The sequence below is a fragment of the Colossoma macropomum genome, unplaced genomic scaffold (genome assembly GCF_904425465.1).
Source record: "Colossoma macropomum unplaced genomic scaffold, Colossoma_macropomum, whole genome shotgun sequence".
Lineage (NCBI taxonomy): Eukaryota > Metazoa > Chordata > Actinopteri > Characiformes > Serrasalmidae > Colossoma > Colossoma macropomum.
The window spans coordinates 40,248,243-40,275,650 of NW_023494799.1; the positions used below are offsets into that span (position 1 = coordinate 40,248,243).

The following is a 27,408-nucleotide window of genomic DNA, read 5'->3' on the forward strand; positions in this document are numbered from 1 at the left end:
CTCCCTCTGAAATGGGACCCTCAGATAAAAAGAGCATCACTTCATTAACAGCTACCAGCGCTGCTCTGTAGGCGACCCTGCCAGTCTGCAGTGACAGCAGAGGAGGGTGAAGTTCAGCTCCTCACTGCTGGGCTTTAGTTACATTTAGGGCACCATATGCCTTCAAAGAGGGGGGCAATTATTTATTATCACCCACCACTAATTCTTCAGTGATATGAAGCTGAAGTCAGATATTCATCAGATTCTTGTTCGAATTTTCCCGTTCCACCTTAAATGGAGCAGCAGTTGCATTCAGGCGCTTCAGGCGTCAGAACTGCTGGACTATTTAAGGTGGAACGGGAAAGTTAGCTGGCTAGCAACCGAGACATTAGCATGCTATTAGCGATTTTTTTGCTTGTTATGAAGAAAACGACCAAAATACACTGAAACGATGTTAAACTAAGATAAAACAGTGGTTATTGTCATTTTTAACGGAGAAAATTCTCACATTTGTGTGTCTTTTTGGTCTCTCAGTTGTATCTATCCAAGGGAAAACCACTTTCCAAGGCTGAAAAATAGAAAAGTCTATTTATAGACTGACTCCGTGACCTCTAGGTTACGGCTAATGGTGGTAATTTGTAGCAGAGCCCCTAACTTGATGAAACGCTGCTGTGTCATACTCACCATCTGTAGCTTTTTAATTGTAGTCCATTTTAACTGTAGCCTAAATATCACTCTTTAACAAAGCTGCAGTCATTTGAATGCTTTTCCCCTATTTGTGAGATCACATCATAACATAAAACAAAACAGCACAGAGTTTGTTTGTTTTTATTTACATGTTAGATGTACAGACATAAAAATATAGACTTTAATTTAATCTCTATAACAAATGAGTAAGTAATCCTAGCTCAAAGTCTTGTAGTCAAAAGGTACCGCAGAATTCCCAGAACTGATCGATCAATTTGCAAATGTGTAAGATTATGTGTGCACCAGTTTTCCAGACTAAGATTAAACCTGAGCCTAAATTAACAAGAACTTTCAGTGGTTATTCACCACTTGAACTGCAATTTAGTTTAAGACTAAGTCTAATCCATGTCTGGAAAACTGGCCCTTAATATTCCAGAGAAAGCACAAAGCCATTCTTTCATTAGACAAGTTACTCAACAACTAGTGCTGTCCAGAATTGCTGACCTGGAAAAAATGTGCATATTTTAACAAGTTTATTACTGTAGACAGATGAAGCCTACAGATTCTCTACCAGGGTGGCGTTTAGGGTACCGGCCACCATACAACGAAGAAATACAACACCATGAGAGTTTAACTGAATCTAATACCTTTGTACATAATATACAGCCATTCAAATCATAAATGCTTTAACTGCCACTACATTTTCTCTAGTAGTGCTTTGAAGATTTAAAATAAGGTGATATGTACTATATATATATTTCATATACAACGTCTCATCTCAAAAAGCAACAGAGAAGATCTCCTTTATTTCTCAATGCCAACATGACTGGCATGTACTATGCAGGACTAAGTCAATTTCAGAAATTAGGGAATGTACAATGATGTGGTACAGGAATGGTTTTAACTTGTTTCGTTTTGACTAGGAATGCACCGATATGGGAATTCTGGGCCTTTATCTGATATTTTTCTTTTACATATTTGTGCTATTGCCAATATATACAATTGTGAATGCATCCACCCGGATTAGCACTACGGATTTATTTTCAGAAGAAGCAGTAAATTGAGCTTGAAAAAGTTCTGATATTTTTAAAGCGATTATCTGCAGATACTGATATGATTCCGTTATCACTGTGCATCCCTAAATGTGAAGACGAAAAGCATTTTGAATTTGAAGAAATGTCCAAGACAGCTTTGTATATGATTTTCTGTCAGAGGACAGAAATGTGTCAGTCTTTGATTTTTGCTCTCACACCCACATCCATATTGTAGATATAGGTCCAGATGCTTAGGACTGTGAGGTACACAGGACGCTGTCTTTCAACAGCATCACACTGTATCTCATCTGTACAGTAACAGTGGCAGCTACCAATTCATTCAATGGAAGTAAAGTTCATTTCCATGTGGAAAAATATCCCAATAAAGTCATTAGTGAAAAAAATCCCAGGCGTACGTTCCAGTCTTCATACAGCCGAGACAATTTGGATTTTTTTTTCCAGGTTTGTAATTCAGTGGCTGTATAGTGACTCCGTAAAGAGTTCTCTGCAGATTATTCCTAAGGACGCAAAAATCGCAGAACTTTGGAGCGAAGGAATTTGATAAATGATTTTGGGAACATCTCTCTGGATTCCTGAGCCGTGTAATTGAAGAAGTTTTGTGGATGAGCCAGAACGTCAAAGAGACACTTCATCAGTTTCTTATCCTGAAGAACAAAGATCAAACATTTAGAATCAGTATCTCAATAGTATGATTCAATCATCAGAGAAAATAGAGACACTGTGCTGCATTTCTACCTTTATCCACAAGGTGGCAGTACAATCTCATTTGTCAATCCTTTACTAAGAGCTCTAAGGAAAGATGAGAAACTTCATTTTTACCTTTAGAATTTCCTGATGGTTCTCAGAGGCGTATAGTCTTCCATCCCGGACTATGTCCTCAATGAGCTCCTGGTAGTCCTCTGACAACGAACAATAAGTAATCAATGTAATATTCACATTTATTTGTTTTACACATCTACAACATCTCCTGTTAATCCCATCTCCGCTTTTCTCTTACCATCATACGTTACGTAAGGCACCTGGAAGCCTTTCCCACTGTTGCCCTCATTGGACCTGAACTGGATCCACAGCTTCTTAGAGCGCGAGGTGAAAGCAATGGGTCGCTCGTACGTCTGACACGTCTCATACGTTGTCACTGAATTTGGAAGAGCTGTGGGACACAAAAAAACAGCTGCAATCACACGCAGTTCATTCCAATGGTGTATTTTAACAGGAGGACACACGTATACGTTACTCATCATCTTCGCCCAAAATCCCTGAGGTTCACAGACTTCTATTCCAGATCAATGAGCTGAATTGTTTTTCATTTTCACTTACAGCTCTTCCGCATGACCAAGTAGTCCCCACACTCATCCTCCATGGGGAGGAAGATCTCAGGGACCACGATGAGGATCCTGCGCTTAGGAGGTGGATTGATGATCCAGGTGCACTCGATGTTGGCCGGGTAGTCACCGGGGTAGTTGGGTGACTCGATGTAGCCGGTGTAGTCTCCAAGCTCCCCTCCACAGTGCCTGTCTGTGATACGGTCAGGAGGGTGTACTGAATAGTTATTAACTGGTAAAACAACTAAAAATGAAAATAACAATTAATGACATAAGCAGAAGGTGAATGAAAGCGAAGGTGAGACAGAAATCACATATACTCAATGAACAAGTGTAGCTGATCAGCTTGTTTGATGTTGTCCTTCTTTATTTTTGCACCAGAGTTATGAGAGTAATGTAGTTAACAAGTACTGGAAGCTTATAGCCACCAGATTAGTGTTGTGCACATTCCCTACATAAATCATCACTCATCAGTTTGTTAAATGACCTCAAATAGACCTGCTTATGTTCTACCTGACACTGTATGACATTAGCTATGTCACATTAGCTATGTGACATCAGGGGAGAGTGGGGCACAGCCTGAGACATTTTGAATTTTGCAAAATAATTTTAAATCTAAACGTATTTGAGCAGGATGAATCATTTTTATATATAAATAGCGTAGACGTTTCTACTACAGATGAAAACATAGACTTTCCAGCATGTCTGGAGTAATTTAGCCAAAAGTGGTGGGAGTTCAAACCTTATAACTCACCCAAAAGGCAGAGTTAACTGTAGCACAGTTTGAGGACTAGTTGTAACAGCTGCTGTACAGTATGGTAAATCCTAACAAGCACAATTATTCAAACCAGTTCTATATTTTTTGAACTAGATGAGCTTTTCAACACAAATACATTAATAATCTCTGGAAAAATTTATGAAAAAGTAGTGAGGAAAGGGGGCAGCACGGTGGCGCAGTGGGTGGCGCTGTCATCTCACAGCAAGAAGGGCCTGGGTTTGATTTCCGGCCGGGTGACCAGGGTCATTTCTGTGTGGAGTTTGCCTGTTCTCCCCGTGTCTGCGTGGGTTTCCTCCGGGTACTCCGGTTTCCTCCCACAGTCCAAAGACATGCAGTCAGGCTGATTGGACATGCTGAATTGCCCCTAGGTCTGAATGTGTATGTCTGTCTGTCTGCCCTGTGATGGACTGGCGACCTGTCCAGGGTGTATCCTCCCTTCCGCCCAATGACAGCTGGGATAAGCTCCAGCACCCCACCGCGACCCAGAAGGATAAGCGGTTGAGATGATGGATGGATGGATAGTGAGCAAAGGCTGCGGCAAATTTATTTTCAGCCACAAAGTGCAAGAACTAATTTTAGAACACACACACACACACACACACACACACACACACACATTATCTAAGCCGCTAATGTTCCTGGGTCGCGGGGGGCAGTGCTGGTGCCTATTGGGCGGGAGGCAGAAAACACCCTGGACAGGTCGCCAGTCCATCACAGGGCAATACCAGAATAATAAAATGTAAATATATTCACATGATGTTTATAGTACATTTTGGATGAATCTGTGCACAAAAAACCTCCAAAAAACAACTGTTTCACATATGAATGTGTACATTTCTCTCTTATCATTTTTTGGGAGGCTTAGTTGTAACACTGCATTACAAATACCCCTCACCGTGTGGATACTGGCCCAGCTCGCTCTCACTGAGAGTGCATATTACAGTCTTCAGGAGGAAGATCAAAGTAATTCAGACATCAATTCTCAACTCAGTAACACTAAAGATGAAAGAAGTTACTTTAATGGTATAAAATCTTGAGAAATATTTGTTGGATTTCGCTGTAAAATTCACAGATGATGTTGCTGGGAAAATACGAGGAGATGATCAAAAGCATGTTCTACTTGAATCTATTTAACTACATAAAACACGTTTCTTTGTGACCCACTCTCCTTTACCTGTTAGCTACATTAGCCTCGCAGCTCCAGTGCAAAACGAAAGAAGCTAATTTCACACTGAACATGTCTGATCATCTACATTTGGGCGTCTGAATCGTCGTTTTAATCTGAAGTTCAGTTTCATCCTCTTTTCACTGTTCTGGTGGTTCTACGTTGTTCTTACAGAACCTTTTTTATTGTATTTATAAGTCCTTCTGAGCTAACAGAAGACGTATCTTGCATACTTTTGCACTGCGTGATGTTGGTCGAACCATCAAAGTCAGTGGTGGTGTTTCCAGGACAGGCCACACAGTAGTTCTGGCCGAACTCCACCTGGTATGTTCCCACAGGGCAGCGAATGCAGCGATGAGTGCTGGTGTTGTAGTAGTGTCCAGGAGAACACTGCACTGTGAGGGGAGAGAATACAGAGCATTGGGCATTGAATCCCCCAGACATAATCTCAGCATTCTGACAGCATTATAGAGTCAGTATTTACTATGAAGAACAGAGAAGTAGCTCCAACTGATCTAACAGAAAAAGGTACTGTTAGCAGGACTTTACAGGTGAATTCCATAGATTTTTCCAAATGTCAGTCGTTGAGATTTAATCAGTCATTCAGACAGTTTTGAAGTGACATGGTCAACTGCAGAGAAACTTTCAAACTCATTTTCTCTACAGTGGTGGTGATAGGAACCAGGGGTCAGAATGTAGACAACACAAATATAGCCTTTTTACTTACTGTCCAAGACAACCAGTGAACCTACCTGTGTCTTCTGAGTTTATATAAGTTATGTTGAAAATGGTAAAATAGTGTTAAACCTGAAAAAACAACTTTTCTTTTGGAACTATTTTGCCTTACAATGCCCTGCATGTACTTTTCCACCATGAATGGATTTAAAAAAAAATTGAAAAAAAGTTTAGGCTAATCTCAAAACTAGTGCCCAACAGTGTCTCAGGCATCAGGCAGTGCATTCATAACCATTCAGTATAATAACTTTCTTTTAGAGGCTTTAGCAGTTTGGACGTCTGGTTCCTATCACCAAAACTTCTACCACCAATTCTGACTCGTTAAGTTTCTCTGGAAAGGAGCATTTCACATCAAACCACAGACTTTAATTACAGCTTAACAAATGAATTTTGCAGTTTAAGTCAATAGAATTCCTGTTTAAGCACTGGAAGCATGTTATCTTCACCTTTGGTCTCGCAGGCCTGGAAGGACACTGCACCATCGTGCTTGGTTATGAGACTTCCCCCACAAGGGAAGCAGAAGGTGCGACCCATTTCCGGCTGGTAGGTGCCTCGGGGGCAGGGCCGACAGGGCACAAAGCCGTCAGGAGAGAACTGTCCAGGAGAGCATTGCCCTAAAGGCCAAAAAAAAACAGAAAAGAAGATCTGAGACAGGCCAGCTGTGGTCTCTTGTCAACCCCTCCTCTCAAAGAAAGCAGGTTAAGATGATGTAATGCAAGTTCATTATCTTGGACCGCACAGGCCTTCCCACATCTCCTAAGTGACATCAACAAACTGGATGCCATTGAGGCAGCCCTGATAGCCCCCTTTGTTGTGTCTATCAGGAGAAAGCGGAAGATTAGATCTGGGCCTTGGTGACTAACTGCCTGTGATAACAGTGTGCTGTCGAACAGAAACATGGCGGTGCCTTTTCCTCTTCACACGAGGCAGCCAGGGGATCTTTTGTGAGGGTGAAAGAATCAGCAGTGACAGTATTCTTAAGATTCCTCTACATCACAAACAAGCCCCACCGCATCTGCCTGTGAGATTTTTATCAGCACAGGTAAGCTTCCTACTCTTCCTACAGACAAAAAGCAGGATGTGATTCAGGGTATAAGAGAAAAAGTCTGATAGAGCAAGCTATAAAAGATAACGGTGCTTGGATAAAGCTTTGGCAAAAACATACAAACAACTGGGTTACCAACAGATCTGAGAGCAGAAGGACCTCAGTGAGAGGGAATATCTCGGGGATAAACAGGCTGCGGGCTTGTCTGTTCAAGGAGAGCTCTTTGGAGATGTCTCACCTCCACACTCTGCGATGCTCCGGGCTCCTGTGGCTCTCGGGGTGGCCCTGCCGTCCTCCGGACCCGGGCACACCTCACATGACACTTGTCCTTCCTCATCTTGGTACGTCCCGGCTGGACAGGAGACACACCTCCCCTGCTCGGTGTCATGGTATGTTCCCACACTGCAGCTCACTGGATGGAAGAAACATAGGAACGTGAAGACGCTCATCTCATTAAAACATTCAGACGGCCCCACGTTACAGTGCTAATCATCAAACGTAATCAATCAAGACATGTTTGTTGCTCAAAGTTTGCCTCTTCAGTTTTGCACTGAAGGAAAAGGGCTATCAAAGTAATGGAAGCTTATGTACAGCACTGCCTCATTTTCCCATAATTCATACACTGAGATATATACAAAATCATTCAGAGTGGGTTTATAATGCTTCATTGTAGAGAAACATACTAACTCAGACCTTGTCTTCACTGTGGAGTTGAGAACAGTTTTATTTGATTCAGAATGACCAGTGAACCCACGTGTCTGAGTTTATACACGTAACGTTGATGTAATACGTAAAAATGTTAAAATAGTGGTAAATCACAAAAAAGAAGTTTTCTGTGGGGACTTTTTTGCCTCTCCACCATGAATGTGTTTAAGGCCAAAACCCTTTCTTAAAATGATTTTTTAAAATCTCAGATTTTAGGCAGCATATTTGTAAACATGTCATGTGACAGCTTTCTGTGTTCTAGCTTTTAGGGACATTAAGCCCTTTGGACAGCTGGTTCTTGTTAATATGGTTCTGACACAGTAAGACTTTGTTTAAAGATTTAATTATACCGAAATATAAAATATGGTCTAATTCTTTAGGATGTCTCAAATAGACACAGTGTCCTCTTTTTTGAAAACATAGGGTGACCATATTTTAGCTATGGTAGTAGCTAAAAGGGTAGTAGCAGCCATCTTCAAGCTTGCATTTTGTCTGCACCCACGTCCATTTTTATAGCTCACAGTATGTCAGAGTCAGAAATCAGATTATATTTTATATATCTTAACACGTTTATGTGGCTCGAGACGAGTGTGTGATGAATCAGGCATGCAGCTCGCTGAATGCTTACCCAACTGATGTTCGTTCCTATTAACTGTTAGGTACACTAGCATCATATCTACAGTACAAACCAAAGGAGGCAAACCTCAGACACCAAACATGTCCTGGCCCATTGACCACATTCGGAGGAGGAGGGGGGTTTTTTGTTATCGTCTGATTTTTTTTGCTTTAAGCTGTTTAAAAGGGCATCACGAATCATCCTTACGCGGCTATTCCAAACATTCCGACAAAGAGGAGAGTTGAGCTTCTCCTCAGCCACTTAGCTGCACACATCAAAACACAATCCCATCATAAGCACCCACACCTTAGAAAGCAGACGCTGCACAGCTCCCAGGCAGCTTTGCCCCCTTTACCTCACAAGAACTCATAAAGGCTGATTACAGGGAAGCCAGCAAAGTCTTTTTAATGTTTGCTTTGTAAAAACAAAATTATACAGAGTGATTTATAGCAAAGCCTTCAAGTGTGTTTTGCACATGCCGGACTGAACTGGCTACTGACTCTGCACAGGGGTGAACTGGTGGTGGAAGCTGATGTGACTATTTAATGAAGTTAATTAAGTGCCTCACACAAGTTTAAAAGCTCTTTTTAGCTTAGCAAGTCTGTTTTAAAGTAGCCCAACATTCACAGGCAGCCAAAAAGAGGAACAGCGTCTAACTAGAGTCACACAAAGGGCTTTTCTAACAAGCCAAGCCTCTGCAAATTGCTTGATCCTTCCCTTAAAAAACATGAGAGTATAACTTTCAGGATCAGTTCATTTTTTTTCTTCTTTGTTTCTCTTGAGCAACGACCACGGAGAACCACCAACGCATTGTCTCAGCTTGGCTTTAAGAGTCAGAGGAGGAGAGGAAAGGAAGAAGATGGAAAATGTGTGTGTGTGTGTGTGTGTGTGTGTGTGTGAGAGAGAGAGAGAGAGAGAGAGAGAGAAACCTTGAAGCCTTTCAAATGCAAAGTGGTGATTCTATTGAGTTCTCGAATTGATGGCCCCAAAGAGGTTTAAAGGACCTTTCACCTCTATTCAAGTCCCCTGGACTCTTGCTTATTTGATGACATAGGCGAACACTATGGTATCACAGCGGTAAGGAGCTGAACCCAATAAAAGGGGTCAGGATTGTGAATCCCCCTATTGAGGGGAGCCCAATCGCTCCCCGCGCCCCATCAGGCAGGGGCCCAAACAGCTGATGCTAATTGATTCCCATGGTGTCGCTGAAGTCAATTTTCTCGAGCAGTTCACTGGCTGGGGTCACGTCGAGTGGCCCTTCCTAAGAAGGAATTTGGCACTTAAACTGCCCGCTTGAATAAACAGCCCCACTGAAACGTCTCCCTTACGAAAACAAACATCCCAACAATAACCCGCCGCATTTACACGCTACAGAAGGAGAGGGCAGCAAAAAGCGCAAATGTTTTCCAAACAAGCTGCCTTTATTTCTAGCTGTTCCACTGTAGTGGTCAGGATTTGGGAACACCTCTGAATGAAGCGTGTACCATCAGCATGCATCACTTTACCATCGGAACTGCTTCCTAAAACAGAGTTAGAACAATATATAGCGAATCAGGAGTTTGAATTCACATCGATGAAACTTTTAATGGCTCCTCAGTCAGTTCACTACTATTTAGAAAACACTACATAGTGAACAGTAAATTAGTGACACCTGAGTTAACAAGTGAACCATTCTGACAAAACCAATATAACTACTGCTCATATCTATCTTTCATTCAAATATATAATATAAACATGCTGCACAGCACTAACCCAAAATAAAGCAGCAGTACATTTTGTAGTTAAATCATAAGGACGTGGCAAACAATACAACTGACAGCACACATTTCCAAGGGCCTTCTAATAAACCCCCTTCCTCCCTCAGTGAAGCTCAGTGGCTGTGCTGATGTGGGGATTTTTCCTCACCCACTCCAAGCCCCACTGGGGTTTACAATGGAGTGGGCAAACTGAAAAGGCTAAACTGCACTTAGCGAGGGCAGGCCAGTGGGGGAGGTGGCGATGGGGAGGAAAAAATATAGCTCCTTTTAGAGTGGAGGGTTAAAGCTCCCTTTGAGCTGCCTCTTGGAAATTGTACGTCTGCGCTTCTTAGTCATCCTCCAGCCTGCCTAATGATGCTACGGGCTCCCCATGTAAAACCAGCACCATGACATCAACACACCATCTGTGTGCGCTGGGATAGTCTGGCAAACACAAATAACGTCCCGTATTATACAACAGTTCGTTTTGACTACACAGTCTGATTGGAAACGGGATGGAAAATGTTCTACTTGTGTCGCTGTGTCTGATAACAGAACACTTTTCCTTAGTGAATAAATAGGAATGCCAATATTATCAGAATTATATTGGTATCGGCAGATATTTGCTTAAAAGCCTGTGTATCTATTTTTTCTTAGAAAATCAATAAAACATACCATTTGACCAGCAGAGCCCAAACTTGCATATGACTGTATATTTGATCATAATTAGGTCTGCTTCGCATTAATTATCTGTTACATAAAAGCAACAGAAAAGTCAAGGTTGTGTATTTTTGCAGGTTATGTTAAGCTCGTGTCTGCGACCATGGTGTCATTCGCGATAACACAGTAGTGGAAAACAGTGTCACAAACTAAAGCTGAATGTTTTTTAATGCCATCTTTCCTCTAAATCAGAAGCCATTGTATGAACTTAATGGTCACTTCAGTCCTCTCTATTATCAGGCTCAAGTGGAAACTGCAACTAGAATGGATCAAACGCTTGCAGCCCATCCCCCCATTGCAACATAAAGAAAGAGAGAGAGAGAGAGAGAAAGAGAGAGAGAGAATCAAGCTGGTGAGAGGCAGGCCGAAAGAGAGCGCTTTAAAGCTTCTATAAACAGCAGACATACATCAGACTCGAGTGAGAGAAACTCCATTTCTTCCACCCTTTCACTGTCTTTTTTTCCCAGGACAGAAAAAGTAGTGGACACAACCACGGACACATGAAAAGAACCCCACACTGGTCCCTCACAATGTTGACATGAAGTCCTTTAAAAGCTAATGGAATTGTCCAGCCTTACGATGGTATCATAAAAGAGGCCAATGAGCTTTCAAGCTTTGGCACCAACAGACCTTTTGCAAGAGTCCGTCTCTTGGTACCTTATCTGCGTTAGAAACAATGAGTCATCCACACAAACAGCCCAGCTCAAACCTTTGAGTTTATTCCAGAGGTGCTGGGGAGAGACGGGGGCCAAGTGGAGAACGTACTGCACAGGGTGGACGTGAGCCATGCCAGCGCTGGAGCTGGAACAGCTCGCCGAGACAGGAGCCAACAGCTTCCCTACAGGCCACTTTCCACTCCCCCAGACTCACCCCTTTAACACCGCACACACCAGCTCGCTCACTCCAAATACTCTACACTGAACACGGCGTAGGATACTGTGGCCAACATGGATGAAATAAGAGCTTCAGTCAAAAGGACTTATTATAAGTCCCATTAAAACTCCCAGCTTCAGTAGATGGCGGCGGACTAACTGACCAACTTGAACGTCCTGAAGTGTGAGTTAAGTAAACGCCCTGCGCTTGAATCGATCGGCATGTTTGGTGTTCAAAGTAGATTTGCTCATGAGGTTTCCGACAGTGTATGACTCTGTTTACTCTAAAAATATATAAAAATACACAGTAAAAACAGGAAAAGCAGCAACCGTCTGAGTTTAGTTTTTGTGCTTGTCCGTTTCTATAGACAGCAGTGGGGCTGAATGACTAAGGTAAAATGTTCAACTGTGTTTTTCTAACATTGTGACTGCGATTTAAATTACAATTATTTTATAATATAATATGAATTTAAATCTGCTTTCTGGCCACAAAGACCAGCTTTCCTGGCTTGAGGCCTGAACAATGAACATAGTGTGCCAGATTACCCGGTTAATAGTGGTTGTATCGTCATGTGCACAGCAGTTCTTTGGTTGCTTCTAACACACTTGATCCATGTAATGAAGGCCTTTCAGGAGCATCTGAATGTTAGAACCAGGAGTGCTGGATCTGAACTCTCTAGGGTGGTAGATCCCCAGGACCAGGTTTGGGCACCTATGGTCTAACTCAGCAACAGCCAGTCCGAAGCTCAGGTTTAAATCTCTCCACTTAAAACTCGTCAAGACACCATCGTTTATTATGTAGACTATAATAAAAATTGCAGCTATTTGTTCTGATGTGCCTCTGTAGATGCCGTATAGATGCTCAGTCTGTTTTTCAACTAAATATCCATTTAATGCAACTTGAGGTTGAGAGTGACAGATTCTACTAAATCTAACCTTGACTTCAACCTAAAACTCCAGAACATCATCAGAAGGTTTGTTAATAATTTAAGTATCTATAGATTAACTAAAGGGGAAAATCAAAATAAAGACTGAAAATTGCACTTTTTAATATTTTATATTGTACAGTTTAAAATATTTTTTTTCAATATGAATAAAAGATCTTTTAGCCCTAGATAACAGTACATTATACATATCTCATGCACAGTGATAACTGGTGGGGTATGAGCTTCCATTGCTTTTTAGCTACATTAGCCTCGTAGCTCTAGTGCAAAACTAAAGAAGCAGACATTGGACCCCAAACTTGTCTTAGCAGAACGACTACTTTTGGGTCAAGGGTGAAACTGTGCGTTCCCTATTGCTTTAAGATACTCCAAACAGGGTCTCTTGTATACCTTATCATAGTGTACAGCATGGAGTCACTCACCACACTTCTTGTTGACTAGTGTTTGTCCAGTGCCGCAGTGCTCAGGTGTGTCCCCAGGCCGGGGCAGTTTCTTAGCCAGTTCATACTCTGAGCCGGCGAAGTGCAGGTGGAACTGCTCTCTGTTGATGGACTTGCGTAGAGTCCGGATGGTCTTCTTCAGACGCTTCTCGGAACGCCGCCTCACACACGCCAGGTCACAGCCCTCTGCTGAGAGAGACGCTCGATACCAAACCTCGACCATGGCAACACCATAATACACACACGGCATCCAAAACATGCACACCCCCCACGAGCTCATCCAGATACACAAGTACATGTTTCACTCTCAAAACAGGAGATACTTTCACTAGCTGATTTATTTTTAGTAAAAAAGCAGCGAGCCGAGCATCACTCAGTAACAAATCATCACTGCCACAAGAAAATACACCGCATCTCAGAAACGGTAGCTCTGTAGGAAACGGGCGGAAAACGCTTTAATGTATCTTTACATCTTATTCATTTTTGACTATTTCTATTGGTCAATTTGTCATGAAATATTCACACAATATAAAGGGCCAAATGGTATGAGAAACAAAAAAAAATGACAAAACAATTTGGAGTTATATTTCAGAGGTTTTCATATGGCAGCAATGAAATGCAAGCAGACAGCGAGAAGCAGAGTGTTGGGTTTAATGAAGACGGGCATTTGCAGGCACTGCAGCGAAACCAACCTGTTACCTCCTCTAGGTTCACATCCAGCTCAAACTGGGCGGTGATGGACGAGCCCTCGTCCTCGCCCGCCTTTCGCCCGTGCCGACTACGCTGCCGGCGGCCCGAGGAGCTGCAGTGCAGCCTCACAAAGCTAAACTGCACATTCTCTGTAGGCAAAGGCCTCTTATCTTGAGAAACAGACACAAAAACACACATGGTGAGACTGATTTACCAAAAAGGACATTACAGAGTTCACTCAGCAAGTAAGGGAATGAATCTCTAATGGTAATTTAATCAAATCATTATTATTATTACATTACAGCCATTTGATTACATCACAATTAAATTCTTTAGGAAATGTCTCAGTGTATAATGAAATCTTATTTCACCATAATTCTACTTTATTAAACTGTTTTTTACATTTGGAAATAACCTGCAAAATGGCATGTGGCCCAAAAAAGAGTGTTTTATTGAATTTTATTACAATTATTAGAAATTTGTTTCAAAAGTCACACAGTTGCTTTTATTAAACAGCAACAAAACATAAAATGATTAAATACAGTAGGTAAGCAATTTCATTCATGATTATTAATATTTGTAATTCTTACTCAACTTAACAGACAGATGGGGTTTTTGATCATGTGAGCATTAATACAGAATTCAACTGATGTGTTTGGTCACTGTTTCCCTTCATCTTTTACTCTGTGAATAACGAATGTAACAAAATGCCTTTACAGCTTCACAGCCTGTTAAGGAGAACACTGGAGCCACCGACTCTTTCAGTGATCATTTAGAGTCACTGGTGGCTCAGCTGCTGAAATGCTCACCACGTTTGACTCGTTCAGCTCTCTCTAACACTGTCAGACTGAAGTGCAGAATCAGGCTATTCATAGTAGCCACTGCACCACTCATGCATTCATGACCTCACCGCACCACTGGCTCCCTGACCAGCCGAGAAGTATAGCTTATTCTGTCAACTTCCCTACATGAACCACGACCACCTATTCTCTGAACAGAGACCCTGCAGGAGGTCGCAGGTTTACGCCTGTCACTTCAGTTACCTGTCAGAGCCTTGTTGAAACTTTCAGTGAACTTGTCCTGACTCCGTTTCAGGCTGCACTTCCCCGGGCCGGATTTAAAAGTAGCCACTGTTTTGATCCTGTGGCCACAGGTAGCGTCTGACCCTGGGGGAAAGAAGGGAAGGACAATGACGTTAAAAGACCAAAACCTCACCTCTTTATTTTCTGACATATTTATGTCACATTTACAGTTTTGATTAGAACGATGTCTGTTTGAATCAGTGCTGTGCTTCGGCTGTGTCCTGTTAATACTTTCATAGTGGTGGGAAGTGAAACTGTATTGTTACCAAGGCAATGAGAGCCACTGTCATTCCACTGTCCACCAGCTACACCTGGCAAGGGCAGCCCACAGGTCACGGTATAGGAATCCTCTGCCCCTACATAGACAACATACCACATCAACAGCAACAGTGTTAGTTTGACACTCACAGCCTGACACAACACAATCTGACAATGCTTTATTAGGACTTCGTATTTATTCATTTATGTTTTTCTTTGGTTTATTCATTTTGCGTTTTGATCAGTATAATTTGCATTTTTATTAATTTTGTATCATGGTATAAATTACATTTCTGACACTTTATATATATATATATATATATATATATATATATATATATATATATATATATATATATATATATATGTTTATAATATTTGATATAGCAAATGTAACCATTTCTAATGCTTAAGTTACTTTTGTAGGTTGACAGTGGCTTATTACTGGTTTATTATATTGGGATGTCCCTTCACTCTTTACGAAGAAACACTTTTAACAACCAAAATAAATCAGAAAAAAATGATTGAGCAAATTAGTAAAAATAAAACTGATTATATTATATAGATTATATAGATAAAGCTAAGTCAATATCACTTTCTAGCACTAGCCCCACTAGCCCGACAAAGACGGTGCTAAATATTGTTTCACATTTTAAGAAGTTGGCTTTTAATTCGACAACTTTTTGTTCGAATTTTCTGTTCCACCTTAAATGTGCAGCAGTTATAATCTGCCACCCATACATGTGCTAGAACATAATTGCAGCACCATTTAAGGTGGAGTGGGAAATTCAAAAAAGTAGACAACTTCAGCACAAGGCCGTGAATGTAGTGTCATGTTATGCATCTGACTGATGTGTGTGTATATATATATATATATATATATATATATATATATATAGAGAGAGAGAGAGAGAGAGAGAGAGAGAGAGAGAGAGAGAGTGTGTGTTTTATGAAAACATTATTATTATTATTATCAATCATAAAAAAATTGAGCTGCATTTCAATCATTTCAGTATTATTTTATAATTAGTCATATCAAAGACAGAGACAGGGAATTTCCACCAAACTCCAGATCAGTCGCTCTTACCACTGCTGATGTTAACCTGCGACTGGCAGGTGAGGTAGCAATGCTCAGCCCCTCCATGCTTGCTGCAGTTCAGGGTGGGTTTGGCTGAGGCTGCCTCTGCTGAAAACCCGTCTGCTTCTAAATGTACAAGATCACAGCAAACTCGCAGATAAAGACACACAAAAGGATCTAGAACGGACTAGGAAGTGAGGAGCAACCGGAAAAACTGAACAAAGAGGGTTTCTAACTAAAGGTTTAAACAAAGCAGGGAAAACAATTTCAATACAGGTGGATTCAAGTTAGTGGTTTGAGATGTGTGACAGAAAAGGAAACACAAGAAAGAAACGAGGACCTCAAAGTATCTCCTGTTTTTTTTTTCTTTCGGCAATGGAAAAATGAGGCATGTTGAAGTGCTGACTGATCAAACACACGGAGCCCAGGGGGCACAAAAACAAAAACATTCAGATATCACTCAGATCTGCTGCCATCTTACCAACACAGTCCTTCTTGTTCCAGTGCAGCCTGTAGCCGGCGTGGCAGTGACACTGGAAGCCCCCCATGGTGTTCTCACATGTGTGCCTACACCCTCCGTTGTTCACGCTGCATTCATTAATGTCTGAGAACAGAGTGCCAGACTTAAATATTCCCAATAAACACAAAGGTTAAATAACAGAAACACTTCACTGAACCTCACAGTTGACCCATCCATGCCCCACAAAGGTGTTCCTTCATAGACCCTGTTGTGAGGTTGGACAGGTTTTGGACAAAGCTGTTAAAAATCTCATTCAGCCTAGTTTGACGTTTAGTCATACTGTCATTATCTCACCCTACGTTACAGATACAGCCAGCATCCCCGACTGAATCATCTCCGAACTTCATAGAAATCTGACTTTTTTTTTTTTGTGGGACTTAAAAATTTCTGCTTCTGTCTCGCTTCACTGCCATCACTGAGGAAGGTCTCTTTATCGATACAGCGCAGCACCAAAACACACTTCTGCACATTTTCACTGCTTTCACTGTTTATTTGCTATTTGCCTTAGTTTTGTCATTATATGCTGTTACCTGAGCCTCCTTGTACATTTATTATTGCACTGCCTTTTTATCTCAGGATGGATCTTATTGCATATTTTTTGTATATTTCTATTTGTATGAATGCATGTAGACAGGTTTTTGTATATATTCTTGTTTTTATATTGTATCACCCTTATTATTATAACTGTCCTGTGTTGTGTGACTGATACTGGCAGCTAATTTTCCCCCAGGATCAATAAAGTATCTATCTATCTGTCTGTCTATCTGTCTATCTGTCTATTTGTCTATCTGTCTATCTATTGGGAGAAAAGAAGTAAAAATAGTTATGGCACATTTTATATTTTCTGTTTTAATTTTTTTAAATATGTTCAGTTCAGCAAATAAACAGTAACAGTGCATTAAAATGTGCAGAACTGTGTTTTAAAAATAAATAAAGGAAACAAATAGAAATTAAATGAAAACTAAACTAAAATGAACAGAAAATGCTATATTTACATCTGTTCCCTGTAGAAGATGTGTTAACTTATTTTTGTTTACAAAATCAACAAACATGTCATGTGATCAGGCATATCCAGATGTTTGCACACAGCTGTATGTGTGGCAAGTATGATAAGGAAGATGTCTGGAAGTCTTTTAGTGCCGTGTTCATCAAGCCGTGAACTTTCTGCTTCGCGTCAGATGTTTATCCCTCAAAATGTAGTCAAACAATTGACAAAAACAAACAAAACCGAAATACGTACAGTTTGATATTTCAAATGTAGGCAAAATAAACACAATTTGAAATGAATAATGCACTAAATACTGGTATTCTGACATTTACTGAGCTACAGTTTCTCATTAAGTTTATGGGATTTTTTGCCAGTATTTTGTAAAATGTGACCAATTTTGCAACAGTTGCAACAAAAGAATGTATTTATGGGCGGAGCCAGGGGCATCGCTGGCCTGGGCTTCTGGGGCTGAAGCCCCGAATGTTTTTAACCAGCCCCAAACCTTCACCCACTCCTCAAAAGATAACAGAGACAGAAAAGAAAGAAATCGTCAGAGACGGAGAGCGCGGGAACGTCCCTCCCATCTTTTTCTTTCTCTTAGAGATTTATGCAAAAGATTAAATGCATGAGTTCATTAAATTTCTATAAAAAATAAATCTACTACACTGTAAAAAACACTTTAACCCCTAAAAATCCCAGGTTTATTATACTCTAAGTCTTATTGTTCAGTAACTACAGGGACCCCAGTGCAAACAGGTTGAGCTATTCTTAAGTTATAGAAGTGTGTAATAAAACTTTGGCTGTTTAAGGGTTTAACTTATAAAAACAAGTAAACTGGTTGTTTTAAAACCTCAAGTTCACGGAACATTAAACAGTAAGTTCAGACATTAGACAGTCATCTTGTACCTTCTGTTAACTCATATTTTGAAGTACTGCAAATCAGACTTACAGCGTCCAAAAAATGTTGTACGTGAAGAAATATATTCAAATGGACAAAATACACAAAATACTGTAGAGCCCTGCAGACCTCGAACAAGGTTTATGAGGACAAAAACTGACCAAGACAGAATGTGTGAACTTTTATATTTAAATATTTTTTTTCTTGTTTGGGCAAGAAGAGTTTCACTGAATGACCAACAGCTGAAACGGTTCTGTGCTAGCAGGACATCTGAGAGGAGAAGAGTAGGAGAGATTGATGTTGAGAGAGAGGAAATGAGCAGAGGACTTTAATAATGTCATTATTGGGGAAACGTCTGTTTATCTCAATTTATTTTATTTTCTGTTATAAATATTGTTCCTTTTCTGTTACTCTGCTCTTCTTTTCCTTCGTTTTTGGTATGATTTTGTTTATAAGACACGCCAGTCAACGCTGCTGAATCGATGCACGTTTTGTGAATACATTATTTTAAAAAAGTAGTAACTGCACACAGGTTTCCAAACAACCTGCGGAGACGACACCCCGAAACAACTCTACACTGAATTGGGCTGAGCCCCGGATGTTTATGTGCACAGCCAGTGCCCCGGAGCAAAGCATGGATGGGTCCGATTTTTTTTGGAACATATATGTCACATAATTTCTCATATGTCATGAGAAAACGTTTATAAGACATTTCACACATACCTCACATATGATGATAAAAAAGTGCTTTAAAGCCAAAATCACACATTAACACTGTTCTGTTTACCTAACTCAGCTGTATTTATGTAGCATACACTACCAATCATTCGCCAAATAACAATTTTTGTTATTTTATATAAAATAATGGATTTAAATGTTCCAAACTATTCATCAAACGTATTTTAGAAGTTTTATTCAATATTTCAAAAAGACATAATGTTAGGAACAATAAGTGACTAAAATGATAAATACCAAACTGTAATTATCTGTTTACATAATTTGTTGTCGTTATCTTGTACGTGATTTGAACTTCACTTATGGAACATGAGGAATTCTGGAAGATATTATTGTTGATGCTTTTGCAGTCATTTTAGAGTCTTCTACAGCTCCGTTCCTCAATCTGGACCCAACTAAATTTCCTCTTTTTGCAGCTTCCCAGTGTCTGGATAATTAAGTGAAAGACTTACAACACTAGCAGTCTAGAATCAGGTTATAATTACCACTGAGTTGTTTTTATATTATTAAAAACACTGATTGCAAACTTTTGAATAGCAACTCCATTTTATTTCATCTGTATAATATTGATAAAAATAAAGATCAGATATTTTTACTGTTCTTCGTTATGCTTCCTGTTTCTCCTTCTGGCCTACCTGCCCTGAAACACCTTTAAAGGGCCCATGTTCTACATTTCATTTCCCCCCCTGCAGCCCAGTAATGATGTTTGTGTGGTTTTATGTTCCAAAAACACTTTTCTACATGACTATTTTCTCTTTATCTCTTAAACAGGTTGTTTTAGTTGCTGTGCCTTTAAGTCTGATATATGTAAATGACCCCTATTTTGATTGGCCGTCATGTACTGTACTGTACGTTTTTTGTGACATAACAAAAGGAATGCTGTTTTTGCTTTGTGGATTCTCTGTGTGGACTGTACGGAGTGGATAGTAATGAATGGCACTCTGTGATATTTTTACATTGTTTATATTCACATCAAACTCTTTTGAATGAGTTGTATGAGCTTCTTTCAAAAAGGCAAGGGAAATTTGGTTTTCCTTCATATGGGCCCATTAAACATTTAAGAAGACTCACTGCTTGGGCTGGGGCTGGGCTTAGACCCTTATTATCTCTCAAATTGCTAATCACAGCTTTAAAGCTAGAGACATAAACATGCAATCACACACACGGAACACGCCAGCCGGTCCTACCTCCACAGTGTGTGAGCCCGTAGAGCGTGTAGCCCTTATTGCACATGCACTGAAAGCTCCCAGGGGAGTTCACACAAGTATGGTCACAGGTCCTCTCAAAGAAGCACTCGTCGATATCTATAATTAAGCAAGAAATACATACATGCAGTGCAATGTAATTATACCTGGCTGTCAAGTCAACATAGGCCCATTTTGGGTTCTAACATCAAATATTGAATATGAAAGAAACAATCCAAGTCTTGGTTAATAATAACAGGGAGAGGTGCATTCCTCTGAGCGTTTGGACCAAAGAGGGTGTGGAGACTGTATGCTTTACCAAAATCTATTCTTAGAGCCTTTATGCTTTGCTCTTGTTAAGGATCTTCAAAGGAATCCGGCAAGTCGATACTGGCACCCTTCAAGAGACTCCCACCCCGTCTTATCTCCCAGTGCTGCTACATACGCCAGCCCCCACCCTGTTTCCCTGCGCTGTGCCGGATCAGCGGCTGGAGGAGAGCAGGAACGTACCCTGGCACGACCGCTCGTCCGTCAGGAGTTTGAAGCCTTTGCGGCAGCTACACTCAAAACTGCCGACGGTGTTCCTGCAGAAGTGGTCGCAGCCTCCGTTGTGAAATTCACACTCGTCTATGTCTAGAAAAACACAAAACAGCAGCTCAGCCACAAAACACAGTCTGGTCCTCCAACTCTAGCATGTCTGTATTCTAAGCAGTTGACCGGGGCAGACGGTTGTTTGGACCTTTGCAGGTTTTGCCGTCCGGTTGGAGAGTGAAGCCCACAGGACAGCTGCAGCGAACGCCCGTGGACGTGTCTTTGCATGTGCTGTCGCAGCCTCCGTTGTTTACGGCACAAGTCTCTGGAAAAACATGAAGCCAAAGTTTGAATCATATTTGTGCATAAATGTGTCACTCATTATTAACAATATTAATAGATCAGAACCACCATCTGTAAATGATGCCCTCGTTTATAGTGATATTAGAGATTACAGACATCTGTCATTTACCATCATCATCAACATAGGATTTTTGACTGATGTTACTTTTTACTGTATATAATGTTGTACAAATAAAGACTAGACTGTACACGTCTTCAATGTACATGTGGTCTTTGTGTATCTATGTATTAGCACTGACTCCTGTTTCTGTCACTGCCTTGACTCAATGGTATCTCGACTTTGCACTAGTTTAGAGGCAATTTTTCAAACATTTCTGCATAATTCAGTTGTTGAGATGTAAACAAAGTTATTCAGAGTGGTTTGTCATGAGATTGTGCATTCTAGAGAAACTTAATGGCTTGGATTTCTTTTCAGGGCTGGTGATAGGAATCACGGGCTGCAATATCCACAGCACAAATATTTGCATAAAATTGCTACACTTGTGAACCTACACGTGTCTGCTGTGGTTTTATTATTTTATTTATTTATTTATTTTTTCTTTTCTACCATGAATGTGTTTGAAAAAATGTAGAACAGCATTTCTGGCATCAAGTAAAAAAGGGTTGCTGTCATGCAAAAAACTTTCATGCAAAAAACCTTTTATGTACTAATAACTCCAGTTACCCTTTGTATTGTGCTCAAATTCCATGATGAACAGACCAACAGAAAAAAGCCAAAATTCTGTTTACATTAACTTCCAATACAAGTTAAGAATGTTTTTTTCCTTCAGACAGCGACGATATTCATAACCATTTGTGTAATGACTTTCTGTGAGGCAGCTTTCAGAGGTATTAAAGGCTTTGGACGCCTCTGCTGCAGTAAACAGCTCTGATCTGGAGGTTTGTGTAGAATAGATCATTTCAAATCAAACCACTCTAAAAGACTTTGTTTACATTTTGTTTTAAGACTGAATCCTGCAGACATTTTGAACAACCAGTGGAATTTCCCTGATTCCCAGAAGCTTTCCAAGTGGGCAACAAAGCACTTCTTTAAATGGTTACAACTCAGACCTTGAGAAATTCATATCATCAGTTATTGGGTTCTATTGCCTTCAATATGTCAAAGATTCAAAATTCTAACAGGGTTAGAAAAAACTTGAACCAAAACATTCTAGATCAGAACTCTTGCTCTGACACTATGCGTAATATGATGCCTGGTGTAAAACCAGTTACTGCCAATTTACTGTCTAGCATGAATGACCTCCAATGGACAACCATGTCAACATACCTACAGTGCGTTCCCAGATTATTAGCTACGTCTAGTTTGTATTTGCACCCACTGGGCTTTTTTATTCGGTACATTTAACGTTTAGGTTTACAATTACTGACAGAAGCCCATCTATTGCTCCACAATTTACCAGCTCCACCACCCCCCCCCATTCATCAATGCAAAAGGACCACCATTAATAAGATATAGTTTACGTGGCAGACGATTCTCAGCACAGAAAAGAGACCAACATGGTACTGGGTGTTGAGGTAGACGCATACTAGGTGTAGCCGTATTGCTGTGATTTTTAAAAAGTATCACCGCTGGGTTGAGAATAATCTGCCCACCAAAGATCCCGCCAGTAGTTTCAGAAACTGACCACTGTTGAGGGGCTACAGGATGACTAACACAAACTGCGCATGGAGGTGAGCTGCAGTCTCTTACTGCACACCTACAAGGTGACAACAAAGTACGTGTGTCTAATAAAATGGCCAGTAATTGTCAGTAAGTCTATTTTCAATCACTATAAATTTCTGGTGGACATTCATGTCAATATAGACACAGAGCAGAAACACCACAATGTCAGTAACTCAAAGCACACACACACAGAGCAGAGGCCGTATATGATCTGGTATACAGTAGGTCTCCTCCCTCTCAGTCCACACAGCAAAACATGTGAAATGTACCACATCGTCACCAGGGCGTATTTTACAGCAGCGGGATCTGAGGCGAGAAAGCGCGGATTCTCAGCCATTTCACAGTTTGCTTCAAAGCCTGAGGAATGCCCAGCACAGCCAGGAAATACCCCTCTGTATTTACACAAGACGCTAGATTTGGGCCCAGTTTTCTTGGCTGCTACTGAAACGCCTAATGCTTTACGTTTGGATTAAATGGAACTCTTTCACATTCTTCTTTATGTGATCCCACTTTGGGACACAGATTGTAGCTAGAACACGGGAAGGGACAGAATCCCGGTTCTATGGCTTATCTGCAGTAGGCTTTTTTACCCATGAGTAGGCGCCGCTTGACACGCTTGTCCACATCGGCGAGGGAAGTGACATTGTGGTCAGACGTGGTGGTGGCCGCTTCATCTCTTTCTGAAATGTAGACAGAACAGATGATTAGACCACTGAGGAAGAAGCTGTTCATATGTAGGTAGACACCATCTCACCCCACGTTTCTTCTGAAATCAGGGTATTAAGAGGGACATTGTTCCCCTTCTTTGTCTCTATTCTTCATTCAGCCATAAGCGCTGAATTATATTTGTAATTTTGTCAGTAAACAAACTTAGCTAAATGCATAAAATCAACAGTTTTGTTTTAAATTAGGAGGAAATGTCCATCATGAATGCAACCTACACAACCTACAATCTCTCTCGAGTGGGTTTTTATTCAAAGGCATTCTGGAGAATCTTTGTACCAGGTGTGCAAAATGCTACAAGACGGCTCGTGGCTTGTTTATGTCACTGTGATACGAGTTCATTTAATCACCCAGACTGATCTGTACTCAACAAGCCGAACAGATAAATTCACCCTCCGTCATTCAAATCTGTTATGTGGCAACCACCACAGCGGACCTCCCTGACGACCAGCTCAGTGTTTATGTGTGAATCGTGATCTTGCCGGCGAATGCATGAGGTAGATAACAAAGAGAAAGCAAAGCCGAAGACAGTGCTGGTAGGACAGAGGGAAAGACGAGGCCGTGATAAACGCGGACCCCACACGCACTCGCTTGTGGTGAGCAGACACAGCCTGCAGGCTCCAGCTGTTGCTCCTCACTATCTGATCTGAGAGAGTGTGTAAGGGGCTGGGTATGAGCGCTTGTGCGTGCGCACGAAATCCCCATCACCTGCTCTGTTTGGAAATGGAAGAATTATATAGCAGCTACAAGCGACTTGCCAAGAAACAGTTGCAGAAACTGGGGGGCAAAAAAAGATAAAACAAGCAAGTGTGTTTCTTCAGTCCACAGGAAGGAGAACCGAACTGCACTGAGATGGCCAGATGCAGAAGAAATGATGTCCCGACTGATGTAGAGCTTGGCTGATAAAATCACATTAAGATTCTACCCATTTAATGGCCTTCAATAAAGCACTGATGATGCATTGTGATATCGCAATGCAGAACAGTGGCCATGTGCATCGTAAAGAGATGAGACAATGCACTGTGAAGAATGGGCACGCCAACTAATGCAGCTGCATCATTTGCACACAAAGTATTATTAGTAAATGATTTTAAAAATTCTGTTCAAAATGTTGTGAGAAGACTGAATCATAAAACTCAATCTTGTGAATCAGTTCGTGGCTCATTACACCCCCAGTCTCTTTAAATATCACTTAAGAAAACCACTTTTGACAGTTGTAAGCTGGCCTGATCATATTTGATGACTGATTTTCATCAAATACGGTACCGATCTGATAACAGGTACCTGTATGAGCCGGCATCAGCAGAAAATGCTGGTCTGGATATCAGAGGGAAAAAGGAATGACTCAGATCCAGACGTGTAACATTAACACGCTCACGTAGTGTGATGTCATGTTGTTAGCTGTTTATTTCTTCCTTTGTGGCTGTAGAGCGTTTGGGCATGATAGCCTACATTTACATGCTCATCTTAAGTGAACTGCTTACATTAAAAACAGTACATTTTAAAGGTGACACTCAAAGTTTCAAGAAGGTTTCTAGAATGGAGATTATGTGGAAAAGGTGCAGAGCTTTTTCCCTTTTGGATCAAGTATTAACAACAGAGGATCAAACTGGCACTCGGCAGAACAAGAATACAGGAACTTGAAAAGATCTTCAAATGCAATGAATTGTCTCCACAAACAACAATTAGAATTGTCCAGGCTCTTCTCCGTGGCCCGTTATGGATGTGAAAGTGGACAATAAAAAAGTGAGGCAGGAAAAACATTGATGCCTTTGAACTTTGGTGTTGTTACTTGGACGGCAAAGAAATCAAACAAATGCATCCTTCACCAGATCAGGCCTCAAAGCGTCTTATTTTGGACATATTCTGAGAAGAACTGCTGCATTGGAAAAGATCACTATGCTTGAAAGTGTTAAAGGCACAAGGGAAACAGGACGACCAGCAACAACATGGACGGATACAATCAGAGGAATCATGAACCAACTATTCAGAAGCCTGAAGACCCAAACAGAGGACAGGTTATTCTGAGGAAACACTGTCCATATGGCCACCAGAGGTTGGAAACAAGTTAATGGCATGTAATAATAATTACAATAATAATAATAAGAAGAACAGACTAACATGATAAAGCAATCATTTACATTTTTGATGATATGCATTTACATCAACATGATATCACTGATATTATCTACTGTTGGAATTTTTCGCTCCTTAAAATCAGTCTTGGTGTTTCGTGGCCCCAGAAAGAAAAACAAAAGCTCATAGGTTCCTTACCTTTACAGGAGCGGCCGTCGGCCTGCAGCGAGTACCTGCTGTGACACCTGCACACCGGCCCTTGCTCTGTGTCTTCACAGATGTGTTGGCACCCGCCGTTGCCATGGTTACAGGTCACTATGACACAAGCACATCAACACAGTTAGATCAACGCTTCTCAGCTCAACATCGTGTTAAGACTGTAGCTCCCACCCTGGTCCTGGAGGATCCCAGACCAGATGTGGGTGGATAAGCTTGTGGCTAGAGCGTAATGCTGCCTTCACGTGCAGAGGTTAGACCGGATATCCCATTGTTTTCAATGCAGACTGAGGCCATAAGCACAACTTTCCTTTAAGAGTTTTATTTTTCCAATGCTGCTGTCGACTGCAGAGGGGAAATAAACTGGATGTTGATTTTTTTCAGAGCCATCGATGCCAAATATTTAATTGTCGAATTCACCAAAAAAACAAAAGAGTACAGATCGTCCTCCTGCCCTCCCCACCTTAAATGAACAATGTACACTGCTAAATGTCCTCTGATAATTATCCATGTTCACTGTCACAATGGCAGTGTTTGCCTGGCGTCATGCCACTGTCAGTCACGCACCGCCATGATGCACAGAAGAGTTTTTCAATGCAAACATGTGAACGCAGCATAAAATTAGGACACTATAAAGAACAGCACATTTCCAAATATTGTACTTATATAATGTTGAGTAAAAAAACTGAAAATGGAAACAACATATTAACATTAGGCACATTTTTGGCCACTTATTATTTTTGCTGTAATGAAAAATGTATCAAATCGAGACGCCGCTATATCAGATCAAATCAAATTCTGTTTTTGCAGCCTAGTAGTTACTGTTCACTTCTAAGACACCTGATCCAACCAATCAGCAGATTCACAGGCCAGTCCAGAGTTGAAATATGTGTGTTAAAACAGGGAAAAGCACTAAAATGTACAGTTCAGAGATACTTTAGAACCAGAATCAGAAGCCACAGAGTTAGGAGAACCTTACTGATACGTACAGATGCAGCCACGCTGGTTCTTGGCCAGCTCGAATCCCGGACGACACTCACAGAGCACTCCACCTTTGGGCGTCTCTCTGCAAATGTGGGCACAGCCGTGCTCTTTGTTCATGCAGCTCAGGCCTTCTGCGAGGAAGAGGAACAGTTAGCCAGCTTGAAGTATTACCGGTGTTATAGTCTAGTATATAGTTATTGTTGTATTAATGCCCACCAACAAAAGTGCACCATCACTGTTGCAAGTCAAGCCTACAGAACTCTGGCAAACATCTGACTCAATATAATGATGAACTGTAGCTCATTCTCTGCACCTGCATTTATAGTACCGGGAACATTTCATGTTCCTGTCATTTTCAGCTCATTTTAGATGACCTACAACAACACTGTCCTGCTTAGTAGTGCAGCATTTTAAACTGGAAACACTGTGTATCCTTAGGCTTGTCGCCGTTATTACAAAAATGCCTGATAGCAATTTTTGAGCTAATTGTAATTATATAAGCTGACTGCAATTATTATCCAGAATTATTAACTTTTAGTTGTGTAAAAAAGTAGCACAGATTTGCACACAGTGTATGTCTTTAAACGGAACATAGAAAAAGTTGCAGCATTTTACTACAG

At 40.9% G+C, this 27,408-nt stretch overlaps 1 protein-coding gene across 1 annotated transcript in view; it reads right to left on the reverse strand.

The window, feature by feature from the left end:
- Positions 1–2,171: 2,171 nt before the first annotated feature.
- The window catches only part of scube2 (signal peptide, CUB domain, EGF-like 2), a 30,734-nt gene continuing 5,497 nt past the window's right edge, over positions 2,172–27,408 (reverse strand). Inside the window, exons 5-23 of the mRNA XM_036586643.1 lie at positions 26,794–26,919; positions 25,787–25,903; positions 23,380–23,469; positions 20,972–21,088; positions 20,743–20,865; positions 20,236–20,352; positions 16,389–16,511; positions 15,917–16,033; positions 14,838–14,927; positions 14,533–14,655; positions 13,492–13,659; positions 12,782–12,988; positions 7,005–7,178; positions 6,168–6,335; positions 5,220–5,381; positions 3,039–3,236; positions 2,719–2,871; positions 2,541–2,620; positions 2,172–2,365 (exon numbers count right to left, since the gene is read on the reverse strand). Of these exons, the coding sequence (XP_036442536.1) occupies positions 2,219–2,365; positions 2,541–2,620; positions 2,719–2,871; positions 3,039–3,236; positions 5,220–5,381; positions 6,168–6,335; positions 7,005–7,178; positions 12,782–12,988; positions 13,492–13,659; positions 14,533–14,655; positions 14,838–14,927; positions 15,917–16,033; positions 16,389–16,511; positions 20,236–20,352; positions 20,743–20,865; positions 20,972–21,088; positions 23,380–23,469; positions 25,787–25,903; positions 26,794–26,919 (2,600 nt within the window). The 3' untranslated portion in view covers positions 2,172–2,218. The remainder of the gene's footprint in view (positions 2,366–2,540; positions 2,621–2,718; positions 2,872–3,038; positions 3,237–5,219; positions 5,382–6,167; positions 6,336–7,004; positions 7,179–12,781; positions 12,989–13,491; positions 13,660–14,532; positions 14,656–14,837; positions 14,928–15,916; positions 16,034–16,388; positions 16,512–20,235; positions 20,353–20,742; positions 20,866–20,971; positions 21,089–23,379; positions 23,470–25,786; positions 25,904–26,793; positions 26,920–27,408) is intronic.